General features: G+C 43.2%; 1 protein-coding gene across 1 annotated transcript in view; it reads right to left on the bottom strand.

The window, feature by feature from the left end:
- Nucleotides 1-681: 681 nt before the first annotated feature.
- Nucleotides 682-18,835, bottom strand: part of TMEM135 (transmembrane protein 135) — a 176,472-nt gene continuing 158,318 nt past the window's right edge. Inside the window, exons 8-15 of the mRNA XM_080912125.1 lie at nucleotides 16,331-16,477; nucleotides 15,221-15,290; nucleotides 13,021-13,188; nucleotides 10,554-10,617; nucleotides 9,589-9,665; nucleotides 6,186-6,284; nucleotides 4,602-4,669; nucleotides 682-2,869 (exon numbers count right to left, since the gene is read on the bottom strand). Coding sequence (XP_080768251.1) covers nucleotides 2,737-2,869; nucleotides 4,602-4,669; nucleotides 6,186-6,284; nucleotides 9,589-9,665; nucleotides 10,554-10,617; nucleotides 13,021-13,188; nucleotides 15,221-15,290; nucleotides 16,331-16,477 — 826 coding nt within the window. The 3' untranslated portion in view covers nucleotides 682-2,736. The remainder of the gene's footprint in view (nucleotides 2,870-4,601; nucleotides 4,670-6,185; nucleotides 6,285-9,588; nucleotides 9,666-10,553; nucleotides 10,618-13,020; nucleotides 13,189-15,220; nucleotides 15,291-16,330; nucleotides 16,478-18,835) is intronic.

The raw sequence follows: 18,835 nt of genomic DNA, 5'->3' as shown, positions 1-18,835 counted from the left end.
GTATTGAAGCAGACACAGAGAGAGCATGACAAAGGGCCAGAGGACAACTTCAAGCCTGGGATGAATTCTTTCCTTCAGCTGGAAGTAACAGGCTTTCTTTCCATCAGCATTCACATCCATTGCAGGTGTACATGTGATGCCTTCTCTGTCCTGCTGAACTCTTAGTACATGCGCTGTATCGAGGCTAAGATACTGTGTACCTCTGGTCTCACAAGTCACTTGTAGTTTAGAGGTTACCTTTAAAAGCAATGAGCCAAACACAGCTTTTGGGAAAAAAGATGATGAGATCAGGGAGTGTTGAGAAGTGAGTATCGCAATGAACTATCTGATAAAAAAAGGTGCTAAGAATCAGAGAGACCAAAGATAACCTCTCAATCTCAAACTCACCAACCTTTACTTGGGGCCCGTTCTAGAGTTTTACTAACAGATAAAATGATCATTACTTGACTGCTTTTCACTCTGCATGAAGATACTGGGAAAACCAAAGGAGTATCACCCATGATATTCCATTCTCGTAGAAGCTAACTGAGGACATAATTTCTTCAGAATATAAATGAACTGAAAAAGCAAAATGGAAATAAAAACCTGTTTTGGAGTAGAGAGATCTATTTGCCTTTATTTATGATGGCAGGGAGCCGTCAGTCAATACCTGGTTAGTTAGAGGTAGAAAGGCACTGTCTTTAGAAACTCCAAGTTTTCTTCTTGCTTGCTTGAACAAGTGCACTGTCCTCACGATTTCCAACTGTATCATCTGTCACTGCAAGTCAGTGAGCTATCCTTCCGAGCTGTACATGCACTGCTGAATTCTGCTTTGTGGTAGTTGTTTCTTATTACATTTTACATAAAATAAAAACATGAGTGTAATTTGTTAAAAATATATCTCTCATGGAAATGCACCTTTTTAACCAGCAATATTTTACTAAACACTTTTTAGCACATTTCAATAGGATTAATCAGTATCACAGTCTTTTAATGTCAATGAAAAGAATGACTTATGGCTTAAAACAGATTTTTAAGCTGACAAGAAAAATGCAACAGACCTAAAATCTGAGGAGAAAATGAGGTACAGGTGCCAGGCATTCTCAGTGCTTTAATACTTCAGTTTAAAAGGTAAACACAGTACTAATCATCAGTTCAATTCCAGTGAATAAAAACCTAAAACTGCATTAATTAATCAGTGTTGAAGTTCAAAACCAAAATGACCCTTCAACAGTATTACCAAGTAGGTAAATCCACTCTAGAAAGCTAATCACAATGCAGAATTCTGACCAAACTGAAGTGGTTCTGTTACATGATGGCACTAGAAACTGTCTCTTTGTGGGGATTCAATTCACCGTAACAACCACGGATAGGATTACATAGAATTACAAGTGCTGATGCGGTTGAATGTGGGAGATTAAGTATTTTTAATGTCTGGGTTATAATTCCTGTCATAACACAAGTTCTACTGCGTAACTTACAATGGCCTGAAACCGTTTTAGCAACAAAATTATATATTTAAAGATAATTCCTATATATTACATTAACTATAGACATCACAACCACTTTAGACTTCTATATTAACTTAGAAAAGTACAACTTTCCCCAGAAAACCCAAGTGATCATTTTCAGTCAGCTGTCCAGGACTGCTTCCATGATCAGCACCAACTACCTGTTGTCCCTTAACTCCAGAGTGAACTGGTCAATGAACAGGAAGCAGGGGAACAGGAATCCAGTAAGTGAGAGACAAGTTCCCAACAATCACTGCATTTTCACATTTTTAGTTATAAAACATCCCATTTAGGTGAGGCATTAGAGAGGGCGCCAACTGTCAAACTGACCCAAAGCTGTTTTGTTCTTTTGTTCCATAGGATCTTAACCCTTTCCAAACCACCAATGGCATTCAAATGGAGCCACAAAGAGCGTGGTCACTGTGGTGAAAATAAACACGATATGCCTGAGGTGTAGAGGTTGGCTTTTAAATTATCTGCTTGACATCATTCAAGGGTAACACTCCTGTGAACACGGAGACATATTCTTTATTGCAGCACATGTCGGTTTCCTTTTGTTCCTAGCTGCTACTACTATCATGTTAGGTCACTAGGCTACCAAACAGCCCATCTGGTCGGGAAGAGAGATAGGACTGTCAGCTGAACAAAAAAGAGTATGGGCACCACCATGACATTGGCCCAAATGGTACGGAACCCATGTGTGTATCCCTGAAATAAGAATGGCCACTTTCTCCACATTGCTCCACAGTAAAGCAGCATTGCCCATGGAGGTTTCTCCCAATCTCCAATACCCCATAGCTACAGAAATCCATTCAAAAGCATAAAAACCACGGACTGAATCCACAGACCCGTGATCCTTTGCTAATCCTAAAGTGAAGAAATAGTCTTAGTTTTGACCAAGAATTCTATTGGAATGAACTAAAGACATCTTTTAAAGTAATTTTTAAGTATACTGTTCTTATTATATTTCTACATAGATTATTCAATATTCTTTGTGGACATAATTTAATCAACAATATATAATAATGTCAAAACTACGTGATCCAGAATGAGATTCTGGCTACAGAGGAAGCTTAATTATTAAGCAATGCCTTTCTAAAAAGCTTCTGTATTTCTGATTGGTATGAAAAGAAAAAAAAGCATCTCTCGTTGACATGACACTGAGGTTTAGCTTGGGCCCCTTCTGTGTTGAACATAATTAACTCTTCAAGAGGAAATGGAGACAGTCAATAAGTTACAGTCATCTTCAGGAAAAGTCTATGGGCAGCTCCGGTGTGACAACTGTGTATCGTGGGTCTAGTCTGGGGATGAAGTTGTGAAATTCTCTAGATGCACCAGTACCAAACACGTCCAGGGCTTTTCGGTTCATGAGTGCAAACCTGTGGAAGAGAACACAGTCCAGAAACTGGTAAAGACATTCATGAAAGAAACCAATCAATTCCTCTGACTTAGCTTTCAGGAAATGCAAAATCAGGTTGAGTTGGCAAAGCAAGAGCCCTGAAACTCAGTGGCAGTTTCCAATGTTACAAGGGCAGCCCAAGGGCCAAGGGTCACTGTCCAGGATCATCTTTTAAAAGATAATCAATCCGCAGGGCAAACCACAGCCCTCAATTACTATTTCAAACACATCTAGAGCTCTATACATTAGATGGTTTCAAATGTAAAACTTGACTAATCAATATTTTTCTGATTAATTAAATCACAGAATACTGAGGAACAAAACCATTTAACACTGACCAACAAGGCAAGTGTGTGAAGTGTAAGTACTCTCATACCTGAGACCTGAGTGTCTCAGAGTGAGAACACAACAATCCAAATATGCAAACAGGTAAGGATTAGTGAGCAAACAGAAGAGAACTAATAAAGCAGAGTAAGCACCACCCTCATGGAGAGAAGAAGACTCAGTCGGTAAAGGCACTTGCTGCTGTCTGACCTGACTTCCACAGCCACTCCAGAGCCTCTGCTGCACACACACAGATAGAGTGATTAAAAAATACACCTTATATTAACTGTCATTCAACCCTAGAGATGAAGCATGTTAAGAACAGTTTTCACTGGTACACAGGATAGACCTTTTAAAGTCTCACCTTTTAAAAATGTTCATTTATTTATTTATGTTTGTTTGTGTGTGTTTATATATTTACATATTTATTTATATTCTAAATGCTGCCCCCTTGGTCCCCTCCCAGAGACCATCCCTCATCCCCTTCTCCTCTGAGGGTGGATCCCCCCACCAAACTTTGGATAGAGATTGGGGACTCTCATGGAAGAGTTGGGGAAAGGACTGTAGGTCTCCCTTCTTATTCACAATCAGTTTACTTCTGGAGAAAATAGATTGAAATTGATTCCAAATCACTGGCTAGAATTGATAAACCAAAATCCAACATGGAAGCCTGTTGATGGGCTGTTTGTACCTTCCAGCTATAAGAGTTATGAGTCAAATGAACCTTTTTAATAAATACATTACCCAGTGTCAGGTACTCTCTCATAGCAACACAGAAAAGAATATGATATATAGATTATTATTTCATTAAAGAACAAAATAAACATAAGATTGTGTGAGTGAATATATTTCCCTTAGTAAAGTAACCAGAATTGAAGTCTGACTCTATCAGCCTATTCTTTTAGGTCAAACTCTCCAAAAGAACTCAATTAAAGGGGTACCCTTGCCTGTCACTACCTGTAGTGGGCAGAAGACCTGGCCCTGGGGTCCTGGAGGAGAGCTGGCCTTGCACAAACTAGGCAATCTGCCACTGAGCTATATTCCCAACTTGAACTGAAAATTTTAAATTAAAAAGAAGAGTTTAAAGATTCACAGATCAGATTAAATGCTGATTACCTAATTACTGACAAAACTGGCAGTCAGCAGATGAGCATATTAGTCTAGAGTATTTAAAATGTTTAAACTATTATAAGAAAAAAAGGTCAAATATTTAGTGTTAAATCAAAGTTTTCACTCACATCTGATTTATTTCTTATTATCTTAGTCATGTTTGATTTGCATAATAATTTACCACAGAAAGAATATTCCCTCATGGGACAAGACATTTATAGTATCTTTATAGAAGTTATTAATTTTTTATAAACATGGAAATTAGCTTGGCTACTTACCTGCCCTTGGTGAGCCTTAAAAGGAACTTCCAGTAGGATGGTCGCAAGTTTTGAACTTCCATAACAGCCTAAGATTATTCAATTGGACATTTATTTTAGTAAACACAACACTGCAGTCTCCAACAATATAGTAGTTCTTATCTCTATCTTTGTTGCATTTTCAAAGCTTTAATGACAAGAAAATGCTTTTATGTTTAAGTCACTGTCAAGAATCTTTCTTTGTCAATATGCTTTCAAGTAGACATGCTGCTTTTGAGATGATAATCAGTGAAGAGCGTCTTTATCAGAAAGCCTAAGTGCCCATTAGGAGAACTAATAATCTGACTTCACTGAGCTTCATGCTGTCAATATCACTGTGGGCAAAAGCAAGTAAAGTGCCCTGTGCCCAAACTCAGCAATGGCCTTAATACAGAGACAGGGACCACAGAGACAGGGACCACAGAGACAGGAGACACAGAGACAGGGACCACAGAGACAGGGACCACAGAGACAGGAGACACAGAGACAGGGACCATAGAGACAGGGACCACAGAGACAGGGACCACAGAGACAGGAGACACAGAGACAGGGACCACAGAGACAGGGACCACAGAGACAGGAGACACAGAGACAGGGACCATAGAGACAGGGACCACAGAGACAGGAGACACAGAGACAGGAGACACAGAGACAGGGACCACAGAGACAGGGACCACAGAGACAGGAGACACAGAGACAGGAGACACAGAGACAGGGACCACAGAGACAGGGACCACAGAGACAGGAGACACAGAGACAGGAGACACAGAGACAGGGACCACAGAGACAGGGACCACAGAGACAGGGACCACAGAGACAGGAGACACAGAGACAGGGACCACAGAGACAGGGACCACAGAGACAGGGACCACAGAGACAGGAGACACAGAGACAGGGACCAGAGAGACAGGGACACAGAGACAGGGACCACAGAGACAGGGACCACAGAGACAGGAGACACAGAGACAGGGACCACAGAGACAGGAGACACAGAGACAGGAGACACAGAGACAGGGACCACAGAGACAGGGACCACAGAGACAGGAGACACAGAGACAGGGACCACAGAGACAGGGACCACAGAGACAGGAGACACAGAGACAGGGACCACAGAGACAGGGACCACAGAGACAGGAGACACAGAGACAGGGACCACAGAGACAGGGACCACAGAGACAGGAGACACAGAGACAGGGACCACAGAGAGCTCAGATGCATTCATTCACCCTTCTCCTTCCTGAGGAGGGCTGCAGTGTCTCAGAGGACACCGTGCATATTCCTAAGGCTGCTTTTCTGCAGGGTGCGTTCCCTGCCATACAGGGCCATGAGTCACCCACCCATGTGTTCTATTTACACATAAATATTGCTCTGCTCTTCAAGCAGGGCCTGGCCCATTACACGCTCAGTGCTTTGACACATCCAAGCTCTTCTGCTGAGAAGACAAACCGGTAAGAAGGCAGTGTGAGAAACAAGAGTGTTGCTGGGCTTCCATTCCTTCCACCCGTCACCGGCTTCATGTGAAGCAGAAGCAGAACCTTCTGCTGTCTTCTCAAGAGCTGTACTTACTGCATGGAAACAAATTGCTGTAGAGATGGAGTAGATGATAGTGTCTGCTTGAGGGAAATAGGGAACCTTTCCAGCCTCGATGCCCTTGAAATACATGGTCTGAAAGTGAAGGATAAAGCACAGGCTTAGATCACAGTTACACACTTAGATCGCAGTTACACACTTAGATCGCAGCAGGACAAACCAGAGCTGTGCAGTGGGCTCCACGGGTGCACTTCTGCCGTGTCCATGGCAGTTCTAAGTTAGCCTTGACTGCCCTTCAGCCCCTCACTCCAAACTCCAGTTTGAGCAGGGATGCCTTGGTGTGTGAAACTGAACAGTATCTATCTCTGCTGCACTGCTGTCCCTGCATGTCCTTGCACGCTTCTGTGAATGCTGAAGCGCTTCTTTCCTTGTGTCAGACTTGTCACGGAATTCAGAAGGGGACAGACACTCCAGTGAGAACTGTGAGAAGGGCACAGCTAATGTGACACTTATAGCAATGTAAACTATGTATCATACATGACTCAGCTCTCCCAGTAAGCAGAAATATAATCAAGGACAGCTTTTAAAGGGATTTATTCATAATGTTTCTCAAATTATCTCATTTTTAAACTCAAAATTGTCATAGATCAATACATTTATGGTACAAAAAATTAACTAGTAATTTAAAGAAAACAGAACTGAGCCAAATTCTCACTGAGACTCAGCTCAGCGCTGTGCTCAGTTGTATCCTGTCAGGGACGGCGGCGAAGCGGCAGGAAGAGCCCTCTCAACAGACACACAACCAACAGCACCGCTAGAGGGGGACGCGTGGGCGCGCACACACAGACACAGACACACACTCACACACACGCACATGCACACACACATATGCATGCACACACACATGCACACACATACACACACACATGCACACACATACACACACGCACACACACACATGCACACACACACACACTCACACATATACACACACACACATGCACACACACATACACACACATATGCATGCATACACACATGCACACACATACATACATGCGCACACACAGACACACACACTCACACATATGCACACACATACATACACATGCACACACACACACACATGCACATGCACACACACATATGCATGCACACACACATGCACACACACACACACATATGCATGCACACACACATGCACACACACACACACACACACACACACACACACACACACACAAGCATGCACGCATACACGCAGGAGACACAGACAGAAACTGTCTATATATTCAGAAAAGGGGAAATTCATGGCAACAGGTTTTCTGATATACAGAAAGCTAAGAGAAAACTGAAAAGCAGCAGAAAGGAAAGAGTCAGGAGTTTCCACTGGATGGAGGCTTCAAGAAAGTGTGGTCAGTCCACCAAGGAGAGCAGATGGAGCCCACGGCCCTCGCCCTCTGGTGGTCCTCTCCAGCTACCACGTTTGCTACATAAGTTTATCTTGTTAAAATTTAACCCCTCAAATTAATTTTTTAATTTGACATTAGAAAACAAGAAACAAAATTGCCAGAAAATTTCAAAGAGAAAAAGAAACAGAAGAAACGACAGAAAAATACATAATATGAATCAATTAGAAATATGTACTGAAAAGAAATACATAGAAATAACACATCAGCAATCAGGATATATAGAAAACCTATAAAGTATATACAGAGGTACAACTTACTTAGGAAACAAATGGGTAATCACTTTATTAATCAGTATTTCCAAAATAACATGAAAGGAAATTACTATAAGGCAGATATACTCATGTTGAAACTGTAATGTGTGAACAGCACCACAGAGATGTTAAATGGAAGTTATCATCTTCCAATACTGTGCTCCTAAATGTCACATAAGCATATGTACTGAGCCACGTTCTAAGTCAGTGAGGGGAGGAGCCCTAGCGCATGCATCATATGCTTGCAAGCACCTGCTGTAGTAACGGGAACACAGTACATGTTATTCTTAAATGCCAAGAAAAAATACAATGTAAAGTCTGGGTCTAAAATGTTCCTCAAAAACCTGAATAGTAACAGATGTCCCCAGAGTGCTGTCACTGGGAGGAAGAGGAAGCGTTATGCAGCCAGCCCACTCCTTGGGGAGACCTCTGCTTACTGGAGGTATTCCTTGAAGAGGACACTAGGAAATGTCCCCTCCCTTCTCCCTCAGTTCATTCCCAGCTGGAAAGCACAGGTGTGCCCCCCCACATGGCATACCGCCGAAGGAACCGCTGGCTAGAACAGACCGAGCCAGAGAACCCTTCCAGTGTTCTCCCTCACAGACCCGCCTCAGGGACAGGACGCCGGCAGTGCAGTGTGTACCGTCAGTTTAGTACACGGTGTCTGACATGGTATAGCATGTTAACAAAAATTAACTTCAACCAGAGAAAAATGGTTACGAGTACGCCATCTAAATTCATTTCACAAACTATGCCTGATGACGAATACTTTTAATTTTCAATTTTCATTTAAGTGTCATTAGCACTCTGTGCAGGCCCGTTTGTTTTCCTAGAGACATCTATAAATGGATGAGACAAGAACAGAGACGCCCACTGCTTGGCTGACATTCTCAGTACTAGTCTCACCCTTGGCCTCGAGCTCCCGACCTGTGCCTCTGCAGCACTCTGTGACTCGAGGCACGGGTGAGGCCGAGTGATCACCGACACGTGCTCAGGGTGTGAGCCAGAGGCACAAATGGAGCCACGAGTTGGCCCTGTCAATCCTTGAGGCTAACAAGAAGACAAGCAGGCACTTCTGCACATGATACAGCAGGATACTCACACACACACACACACACACACACACACACACACACACACACACACACACACACGGCACTCCCCACCCACTCCTGGGAAAATAAAGGTGTAAGCGTTTGAATCTAGTTAACAGTTTGCAGGAGTTAAACATCAAAGACATGAAGCAGAGAGCACAGAGAGGAGGGTACAGAGGAGGAGGAAAGGGGATAACCCCACAAATTAAACCAGCCTTCCCATGGACCAAGTAGAGGACTGCACTAAGCTATCCATGGAAGATAAAAACTAATCACTCGTGGGCTTTTCAAATGTACATGGACAGGTAGTGTGGCCACACTCTGGCAGTACTACTGACTTTCCTCTAAGGAGCATCCGTCCTCAGTCTGTATGTGGAAAGAGACAACACGGCACATGGGGGCAGAGCACAGGCGAAAGGACAGTCTATGTGCTCACGCGCTCACATGCATGGCGGACTCCGAGGGCTGCTCACACTGTGAGTCTGACTATGTAGAGGAGAATAAATCTAAGTGGGGAGCAGACGCCGTGCCTGGCTGGGACCCGAGCTTGCTTTGGTAGCAGTTATTCTTGTAACAAACGCTGTGTGCCTGGGAACTTCTCAGGCTTGAGCTCTGTGCTTACCTCCACCAGTTTGGAAGCTAGGTACATGGAAATTGTTGTGCTTTTATAAAACATCATCGACACACCTGCCAAAAACCCTGAAATGACAAGGAGAAACTAATCAGATTACAAATTAACTCTTTGTGCTTAAATCATCAGAAATGATAGTTCTCTCAAATAGGAAAAAAATTGCTTTCCCATTGCCTTTACTTTTAGTTAAACCCTGCAAGAACGGCAACAAGCCCAAGGACACTAGAGTGGAGAAAGACATGTTTTAAATATACAAACAATGATCTTCAGGGTAGAGAACAGTGAGTCACTTAACAAGAAACCCTAACTTAAAGAGCTGTAGTCTTACCCAGCACTACTTTTAAACATAAATGTACATGCCACTGGTATCGTCCTTTCTTCAGAGGGAATACTCTCTCGTCTGCTTTCCTAACAGCTCAGATTATTTCAGTCTGGTCACTACACCACTGTGCATAACATCACCTCTGCTAGACACAGGGAAAGCTAGGGGTGGGGCCGGAATCCTAGAGACTAAGCTAACTTAAGTAGTACATACATTTCACCCTAGAAAACAATCTTTCATTTTTACTTATCTAAAATAATTGATTGCCTTTTCACAATTTAAATATCATTTTCCAGTGGTACAAATAGATTTTTTAAAAAAATTCTAACTGGAATTCACGTTAATAACTTATAAATTGTCTAAATAAGTCTTTGGGCACTCTTGCGACACATCCTCTAAGATTCCTGGCAATTATGACAACCTGAGTTATTACACTGCCAACTCAGGACAGCAGTCGGCCAGAGTGCCTGGGCCCATGTAACTTCCCGCACTGGTGGATGTGTCAGCAGGGATGCAATTCCAGTGCAGGAAGGAACTGAAGCTGGACGGCTGTGCGGACGGCTGTGCGGACGGCTGTGCGGGCTGCACCCCATCCCAGCAGCGTGCTACGACTACGGGCACTCGTCTCACTCACCAGCCACGATTGCGTGCAGCTCATCATCCAGGTTCCTGACCCAGCGGAGGAAGCAGCTTGTGCCCTGCAGTAAGAAAACACAGTGGGCTTGGGGAGTTTCTGCGGAGGAAAAACGGCACTGAGTGTTCTCAACAACTGGACCCTGTGTGACACACACGGGACCTATGTCTGGGAGGTCCACTTGCCACCCTGCATCCACTCATGAAGATCACATGTCACACCGGTGAGCTGCTTTTCCAAAGCCTGCCCATGAATGTAACTCTGAAGACAGGACCTGGAGGCAAGAGTCATTTCCATCTAACAAGGCAAAGGCGCTGGAGAAATTCCTCATCTGTTAAGTCAGGATACTGAACCCAGACACTGGTTCTAAGCAGTGGCAATGAAAGAGACAATTCACCTGCAGCAGACACAGCTACAAGGAAGGTCAATCCGCAGCCAAAACAGAGTGACGTTAGGCAAAAGCCCTGCTCTACGAGAATAAAGGAAGATGCGGAAGATTGAGAAAAGGGGTAAATTTAGATGAATGTGTTCCTCATCTTCACTCAGACAAAGCAAAAGTCAACAGATTTCGGATATTTAGCTAAAAATGGCTGCCGGTGGCTCCCTATGGCTTGGGAGGTGACCCCGGCTTTGGTTTGTTTCTGTGTTTGGGTTCTGTTTTGACAGTAGGCCTGGATATGTTACCAGAGTTTTCTAGAACTTCTAAGTTCAATGAATCTCTGCCTCACTCTCCAGAACACGTGTCATTGTTCCAGTTTTTAAGGTATTTCAACAACAACAATAATTTACATGAAGAAAATAAAAATATTCATGCTCTAAAAGCTCTATGGAATTGTGCCTGTGGTGTGGTGAATTTTACTGGAACACAGCCATGCTCACATGAGTACCCTGCCTAAACCTGCCTACTCACCACACACAGAGCTGATGGCTATAAGCAAAACATAAACAATGTGCTTTGGAGTTTTACCATTTTACAGATAAATGCGCAGCACAAAGGCTAAAACAAAATTCAGTGTACAGCGTAATGTTTTCACATTACACATAAGGTGATAATACTATTTAATGGTGAGTAGATCAATGAAAACCAAATATTCTGAATGCTAATGAGAACACTAACTTACAACAATAACTACTAGAGATAAGTCAGTAGAACAATAGCATGAAACCAATAAAAATAAACAAACCAAAAAATGGAGGGAGTAACAAGGAAGAAGATGGAATAGAAACTAACAAAATTATAGACCATACTGTACACAGCTACAATGTGAATAGTCCAGACATACAGTAAATCATGGTGGTTCATATGCATAACCCCAAATGTGGGAGACTGATGACTGTGACTGGTGAGAATTCAGAGTAAGATCTCAATGTGGGAGGAAACCACTTCTATATAGTCTCAAAGAAACCCAATTTTAAAGGTAAAAATAAAAAAAAATTGAAAAATTAAAAACATATTTATAACTGAATGTTATCACTTAGAACCTGAGTTTAAATAAACAAACTAAGTTTAGATAGGAAACCACTTCAGTATAACGAGGAACACGATAGTGTCCCCACTAAACAGCAGGCCTTCAGTCAGCACTGCCATGTTCTGCAAGGGTGATCTCTATCCGTGTGTTGAGGGCTTGCTGGGCTTGCTGACGTGTGCAGACATTACAGCACACACCAGAGATGGCAGAAGGCAGTGACAAGGACTCACTGCTGTGGCCAGCACGGCAGACTCTGAGTGGACAGGCAGAACAACCACCACCATGGGATACAAGAGAAGACCATTCAGTGTTGGCCAAACCCTGCCATCTCGAGAAAGCTCAAAAGTACACTAAGGTGACTGACCAACTGTAATGTGTTTTAAATTTTTGAATATTATTAGATTTTACTTAGTAAATATACGTTTTCTTAGAATGTCTATGTACTGAAAACTAATGAAAATAAGTCTCTGAAAAAAATAAACAAATGCAACACAGGTATAAAGTAAAGCATATTTTAAGTAAAATTATAAGCAAACTTCTCCCACCTGAATTGACAATATATTGTATATACTTGGTGAGGCCAAGATAGGCAGGAATATTCCAGAACGCACACCCAATAAAACAACAGCTGAATCCAGACACATCCCATTCTAACAATAGTCAGGCTTTTGAATTCTCTTTCTAAGCATTTATTCATTACTTTATTTTATGTGTATGAGTTTTGTCTACTTGTGTGGATGCATGTATGTATGTATATGTCATATATGTATGTGCCTGATGACAATGAAGGCCATAAAAGGGCACCAGATCTCCTGGAAATAGAGTTACAGAGGGTTGGGACCTACTATGTAAATACTGTGAACCCAACAGGGGTCTTCTGGAGAGCAGCCAGCAAGTGCTTAGCTGCAGAGCAGTTTCTCCACCCTATCTTTACTGACTTTTCTTTCTTTCTTCCTTCCTTTCTTCCTTCCTTTTTTTTTTTTTTTTGATAAGCTTACCTTGTATATACTAACAAAAGATCCAAGAAAAGCACCCAGCTGGAAGTTTTCTTTGTTGTAGAAGAGAGAGAGGAGCCGGGATGGTTCTGTAAACAGGTGCCTAAATGCGGAGGGGACCCGGAGGCAGCACTGGATCAGGTAGCCCACGCTGAACATTCTGATGAAGCCCTAGAAACAATTCCGTCTCTTTACATTCTTTTCACAACAGCCACAGGGTTTTAGAATTATAAGCAAGGAAATTCCCAAAAAAGTGGTCAAAATCGCCTTCTTTAGGAAAGTTTAACAGGAAACTGAGGAGCAGTGCAAACGCAGCTTGCTTCTTTCTTTCTTTCTTCTTTTTCAAATGGAAGACAATTTCACTGTTTGTTTGGAACTCTCTCTGTGTGTGTGTGTGTGTGTGTGTGTGTGTGTGTGTGTGTGTGTGTGTAATTTTCTTTAAGTAACCAAGTTAAAGGAATTTCCTAGGAGACAGGAACGCTATGTAGGTAACTACATGAGGTGAACACAAGCAAACTGAGCTCGAAGACTCACAATGCCTTCCCGCTCTGCTTGTCTCAGCCTCATGGCACGGGGGAAAGAGCTGGGACTTTGGCCTGTGTGCTAAGCTCCAAAAAGACAGGCTTGCATTTTCCAATTACAGTTTTCCTTCCTAGAAAAATAAAAACTGAATTGCTTTGAGAAAGTAGGGATTGATTTTCCTAAACCCCGGTGAAATCATGGAAATGAAATAGGTTAGTCATTTGTGAATTCCCAAGAGTTTGTCTCACTGGACTGTTGGAACTGTCTAGTATTTTGATACCACAACATCCCTTTTTCCTCCATAACACTATGCTAGTGAGTCGGGAATAGCAATAAGACTAATTCTTTCACTCAGTTTTCAGAAGATAAAATCAATATATTTTTGGAAACCTTGTGTTATACCTTCGTGTATTCGGGCAGTGTTTGCTAGCTATCTATTATATACTGGGATTACAGGGCTGTGGGAGACAAGGGAGGCAAGACCAAGTTCTTGCCTTTGTGGAGTTACACCACCTTATATAGAAAGAGAAACCAAGTGAGTAAAGTAATATTAAAAATTACTATCTGTTCTGAAGAAAGTGCTTGGCCACTAGAGAAACTCGAATTAGTTGGGCAGTAAAGGAAAGGTACTGACAGTGTGACACTTCAGTTGATCCGAAAGAGAAGATACTATCATGAAAACATGTCACACAGTTTGGACAGAAAGCACAGAGCCAATACAGAAGTGGCAGGGAAGCTGTGAGCGGAGTGAGCCGGAAGAACATAGCCAACGTGACTGTCTACCCTCGCAAGGGGTAGTCAGAGCTCCACCATAAGGAGACACCCTTGTTAAAACTTCAGGATTTAGCCTTTAATCCCGGGAAACAGAGGCAGAGGCAGGTGTGTGTGAGCTCGGCGTACACAGTGAGCGCTGGGACGCCCACGGCTACCTAATAACCCAAAACTCCTCTCCCAATGTCTCCACACAGTCCAGCATGGTCCACGGTCTGCTGAGTAAGTCCTCAGCACTGGGATGCATGTCAGACACTCACTAGGTTTCTGACTGCTGGTCAGTCCCTGAACTCCCCTTGAACACACTCACTGCCCTGTCACACACGGTTAATGGCCTCTATTGGTGTTAGCCCTAGACATGGCTCTGAGGACCCTGAGATGAGGACAAAGTTGGACAAATGTCACTATCAACACTGAGCCTTGGCGTTCCACCTATAAGCACTGATGTGGGACAGTACCTATGCTCTCCATAACCATGCAGAGTACTGTACAGCTGAGGTTTGTAGGCCTCGGCTATTACCAACTAACCCCCCCACCGAGAGAGAGAGAGAGAGAGAGAGAGAGAGAGAGAGAGAGAGAGAGAGAGAAAGCAGAACTTGTAACACGTACGTGACTTTTAAAAGCACTCTGGGCAGGCAGCACTCAGCTGAGAGACGCCCACCTGCCCCCGACACTCTGGGGCCAGTGATTCAGGAGGCCAGCAGCAGAGTTTTGCCAGTACCCAAGAGAGTAACAGCTCTAGAGAACAGAGTTTGTGGGAATGGGCACAGAGAAGTGATCCGAGCCAATACACACTCCATGCAGCAGAATGAATGTGGACTTTCTGTTCACTTAGAAATTACTATAGACATTATTTGGGTATAAAGCAGCAACTGTTGACAAAAATCAGGAAGCACCTCTATAAACTCACTTTAATGCAGTAGGAGATACAGTTGTCTTCATAATGCTTGCAGCATCTGTGCCTTGGTCCATGCTTGCATCTGAAATCAGATCAGAGAGACAACACCAATCATAACTAAAGTATGTGTGCCATATTTGGCCATGTAGAAGTGCTGAGTGATCAAAGCTGAGAGCTTGAACAGAGGTGAGCTACAGAGGTTGGCCTGCCCTGTGCAAACTATCCCAGGTCAGTTTTTACCACCAGACAGTATGGACTCCAGTGTCCTAGAATGCTACTGTCATACTTTCAGTGTTGCTGCTGTATAAGCCTCACAGTTCACCCTCACCCTCTCATGTCCCCCTCTTACCGCACTGTCCCTCATCCAGGTAATCCAAACCTGACCCTGCACTTGCTTGAACTCACTGCCAACCTCTTTCTGCCCTTTACATTTCCTTTGTTCCCATCTTCTGTTTGCAGTACAGACTAGTACAAAGATTTTAAAAAAAGAAGAAGAATTTGGGCAAATGTTATTACCAACTGTGCTCACACAGTCCAACCCCAGGTGCTGACAAGGGTTTTGTGAAGAATGGTATTTTAATCATTTATGATTATTTAATTAATAATTATGATCAATTAATTATTTAATCAGCTTCATGGCTGACAGCATAACTCCAAACCGTGACATATAGTTTATTAAATGTCTATGGTAACATAAAAAATGAATATTCAGAATGTAAAGATTTACTTTTCTGCATAATATACAAGTAAATATTTCATCCCCAAAAGAGCCGTCACTGCTGGAAACAGCTTTACTTGAAGCTGGCCCTCACTCCCGTGCCGCCCCGGCTACATCAGCACTTGCTGTTCCCACAGTCTGCCCCTGAGCCAGAGCCAGGGTCTCCAGACTCCTTAAGTCTGCCCGGAAGGAAGAGAGAGCTGTTCGAATTCCAGACTCCATTGTAAAGGCATGCATGATGCAGCAGCCAATGGGAAAGCATGAACAGCACTCCCGGCGTTCTGTGCTCTCCAAACGCTAGGTACAGTTGCTGCTGGAACAAAAGAGTAACACCAGTTCCCGAGGAGAAAGAGAGGCTACCGTGCACGGGGAGCACGGGACAGGCGAGGGGACAGAGCACTCACATGGAGTCCAGCAGAGTCCGAACCAGAGCGACCAGACTCAGTGCTCTCGGTGCCCCCGTGTACCTCTCCCTCTTCTGCTCCACCTTCGCATACGCGGTCTCCGGCGAGTGAGAGTGTGTGGGGATCTCCTCCTTCCCTACGATAAACCTGAAGGACACAGACGGCGTTAGCTGTCCTCACCCCTCAGGAAAGAAAACCGTTAAATTTCACTTCTTAGTTAAAATAGTTATTCTCACAACTTACATAAAATATTATACTCCAAAAAAGAATTTTTTGACATGATGATATTTTTAAAAATTAATCAACTACAATATACGACAGGACTTCTAAGAGGCAATCTTTAACCTAGAACATTTTTAAAGGCACTACATTTTTTTAAAACTTTAAGAGAAGCAGGTCAGTCTGAATGAACAGGTCAATAATAATTATAATTTCTCATAATCAATCATAATATAGTTCCTCATTAAGAGTGAGACTAAGTCTATACCAGATGGCTGCTATATCCAAATAGTTAGGCCAAAACATTTGGGAGTTGTACCCCCAAATCTCAAAATGACAAGCTCAGCTGGGGCTAGATTCTGACCAAGTAAACAGAAATTGCTGGTGGACAAACAAAAGCTAATGGGGCATTCCTCAGACCCTTATGAAGCAAGGACCTTCTCCCTGTCAGAAGAGTGGCTACTTCCCAGCTCCCTATCAGCACTAACCCGTAACACAGGTCAAACCAAGGTCCTGCTCTCCTCACCACAGACTTTCCCCACTGCTACTTTACAGACCCTTTCCGCTTACAAACTCCCTCTGACAGCTCCCTGCTCCTTCTAAAACCAAGGCTTTCCTACCCTGTGCTATTCACTGTACATCCCCGGAGACAGCCATCGCAGGGACAAAATTCCCCAAACATTCCTCCCACTTACAAAGTAATCAGACCCTGTGGTTTCTCTGCGCCTCACTTACATCAGCAACATTTTCACTAAAAAGCAGTGGCATCAGGTAAAGTCACTCCCATGTGAAAGGACTTTAGGTCCCAAGTAAAAGAGCAGTAACTAGAACAGAAACCTCCCAAACTACCTATCCTCACATTTCCTCAGACATTTTAAACGTTATTGCTATTATTATGTCAATGTACTAATTTTTCTTTGGAAAAAGCAAACACATCTGAGATGACTATTTGTGAGAACAGTACAATTGAAAATGTCCCTCCCATCAGACCGCACTGAGGGATGAGCCTGAGGCAGAGGTTCACAGATGTCTTTAACTGCACAGTAAGGTCATGGCTGATACAAACAACAGCTGAACTTTCCAAAGGAAACCCCGGCTTCCCAACTTTCAGAAAGTCTTTTCATATCTACTCAGAGAGGATCAATAATTCTTCACTAAGTAACATTCCAGGGTGGAGACCGGTATAAGCAAACTAAGAAAACACTATTTGGAAAAGAAAACCAAAATGCAGTTACGACTAACCACTGAGCCCTTGTCCTGGTGAGTGCAGTAAAACATTTAGCTTCCCCAGTCAAAGCTGGGGTGCACAGGGCTTTTCTGCCATCACGCAGCAGCGAGAGACCTGGGTGTTGTTACTAAAGAGTCTACTTGTCTGTGTTTGTGCCTGGAAGATCGGCACTCAGTTCCCTGTGAGCAACGGGTCTATAACGCTTTTTGGAACTTACTGCTCTTTTGGCCAGTGCTGATAAGGTAGAGGTAACTCCTTGGAAAAGCTCTTTGCAAGTGACTGAGTGGCCTTTGACCTGTGGTCTCTGAGCCCCATTCATCACAACACTGTGAGCACCATTTCTAAGCACCTCTGGCTAAACAGTGGGGACTGTAGCTATGTCCACCCCTTTGCTATCATATGACAGAGTCAGGCGCAGGTCTGTGACACGGAGAAACAAGTAACTGTAGTAACAGAACATACATTCTAAGTACCTAGGACACGGCAGGCACAGTGCCATCAAGAATTTCCCAATGTTATGTCATCTGATCCCACATTGCGGGTGCCTTATTTCCCAGAGTTAGGATATGGGACGTAATCCCTGAGCCAGGCCCCTTTAACACCTGCACTGCTGTTTCTCCCAGGGTCCTTCCCCCTTGCCTCTGCCACTCCAGTGCCTTTCTACTCCTGTTTGCATAGACAGATAATTTCTCCTTAAAATTATCAAGGGAAGTTTCCTAAATAATTAGAGAGCTTCACCAGCTATGCCCCCGAGGTAAAGCAAACTCCAAATTTCACATGTGACCGGACTGCTTTAACGGAAGTGGGGTAAGAGACTTTCAGGTAAACCAAGGCCTTAGTGCTTGTTAAACACCCTTTCTGCCTTCCAAAGCCTTCTTCTTCTTTCCTGGGGCGGAGTCTCAGGGAATGACGTCTTAGCACTTACTCTGCTCTATTACAGAAGTTGGCTTTAAAAACTTTTTATTCTCTGCAGTCTTCCTGCCTCACTCTCTGTCTTTATTCCTATGCACAACTTGGAAAGCAAGTGTTAGTTCTGGCTGAGATATACACCCGAAAAA

The sequence above is a fragment of the Micromys minutus genome, assembly GCF_963924665.1.
Source record: "Micromys minutus genome assembly, chromosome: 2".
Lineage (NCBI taxonomy): Eukaryota > Metazoa > Chordata > Mammalia > Rodentia > Muridae > Micromys > Micromys minutus.
Note: the sequence above shows the minus strand (reverse complement) of the source record. Positions and strands in the feature narration are given on the sequence as shown.